This window comes from Penaeus monodon, chromosome 32 (genome assembly GCF_015228065.2).
Source record: "Penaeus monodon isolate SGIC_2016 chromosome 32, NSTDA_Pmon_1, whole genome shotgun sequence".
Classification (NCBI taxonomy): domain Eukaryota; kingdom Metazoa; phylum Arthropoda; class Malacostraca; order Decapoda; family Penaeidae; genus Penaeus; species Penaeus monodon.
The window spans coordinates 7,461,713-7,461,940 of NC_051417.1; the positions used below are offsets into that span (position 1 = coordinate 7,461,713).

At 49.6% G+C, this 228-nt stretch overlaps 1 protein-coding gene across 1 annotated transcript in view; it reads left to right on the forward strand.

The window, feature by feature from the left end:
• The window catches only part of LOC119593412 (nicotinamide phosphoribosyltransferase-like), a 16,380-nt gene that overhangs the window by 1,594 nt on the left and 14,558 nt on the right, over positions 1–228 (forward strand). The window contains exon 2 of the mRNA XM_037942342.1: positions 45–115. Within this exon, the coding sequence (XP_037798270.1) occupies positions 45–115 (71 nt within the window). The remainder of the gene's footprint in view (positions 1–44; positions 116–228) is intronic.

Consider the following 228-nt stretch of genomic DNA (forward strand, 5'->3'; position numbering starts at 1 on the left):
TTAGAAGCGAAACCGAACCTGGCTAACCGTTCCTTTCTCCTCAGGTCGGCCACCACCGCCAGTACCCTCCAGGAACGACGACCCTCTACTCCTACTTCGAGTCTCGTGGGGGCAGGTAAGGCGATGTCGTGGCGATGTCCTGATGGTGTCCTGCAACGAAAATAAATATACAAAGGCGTCATTGGAGGAGAAAAATTGATTTTGTTTTTTGTAGTAGGTTATCAAAGG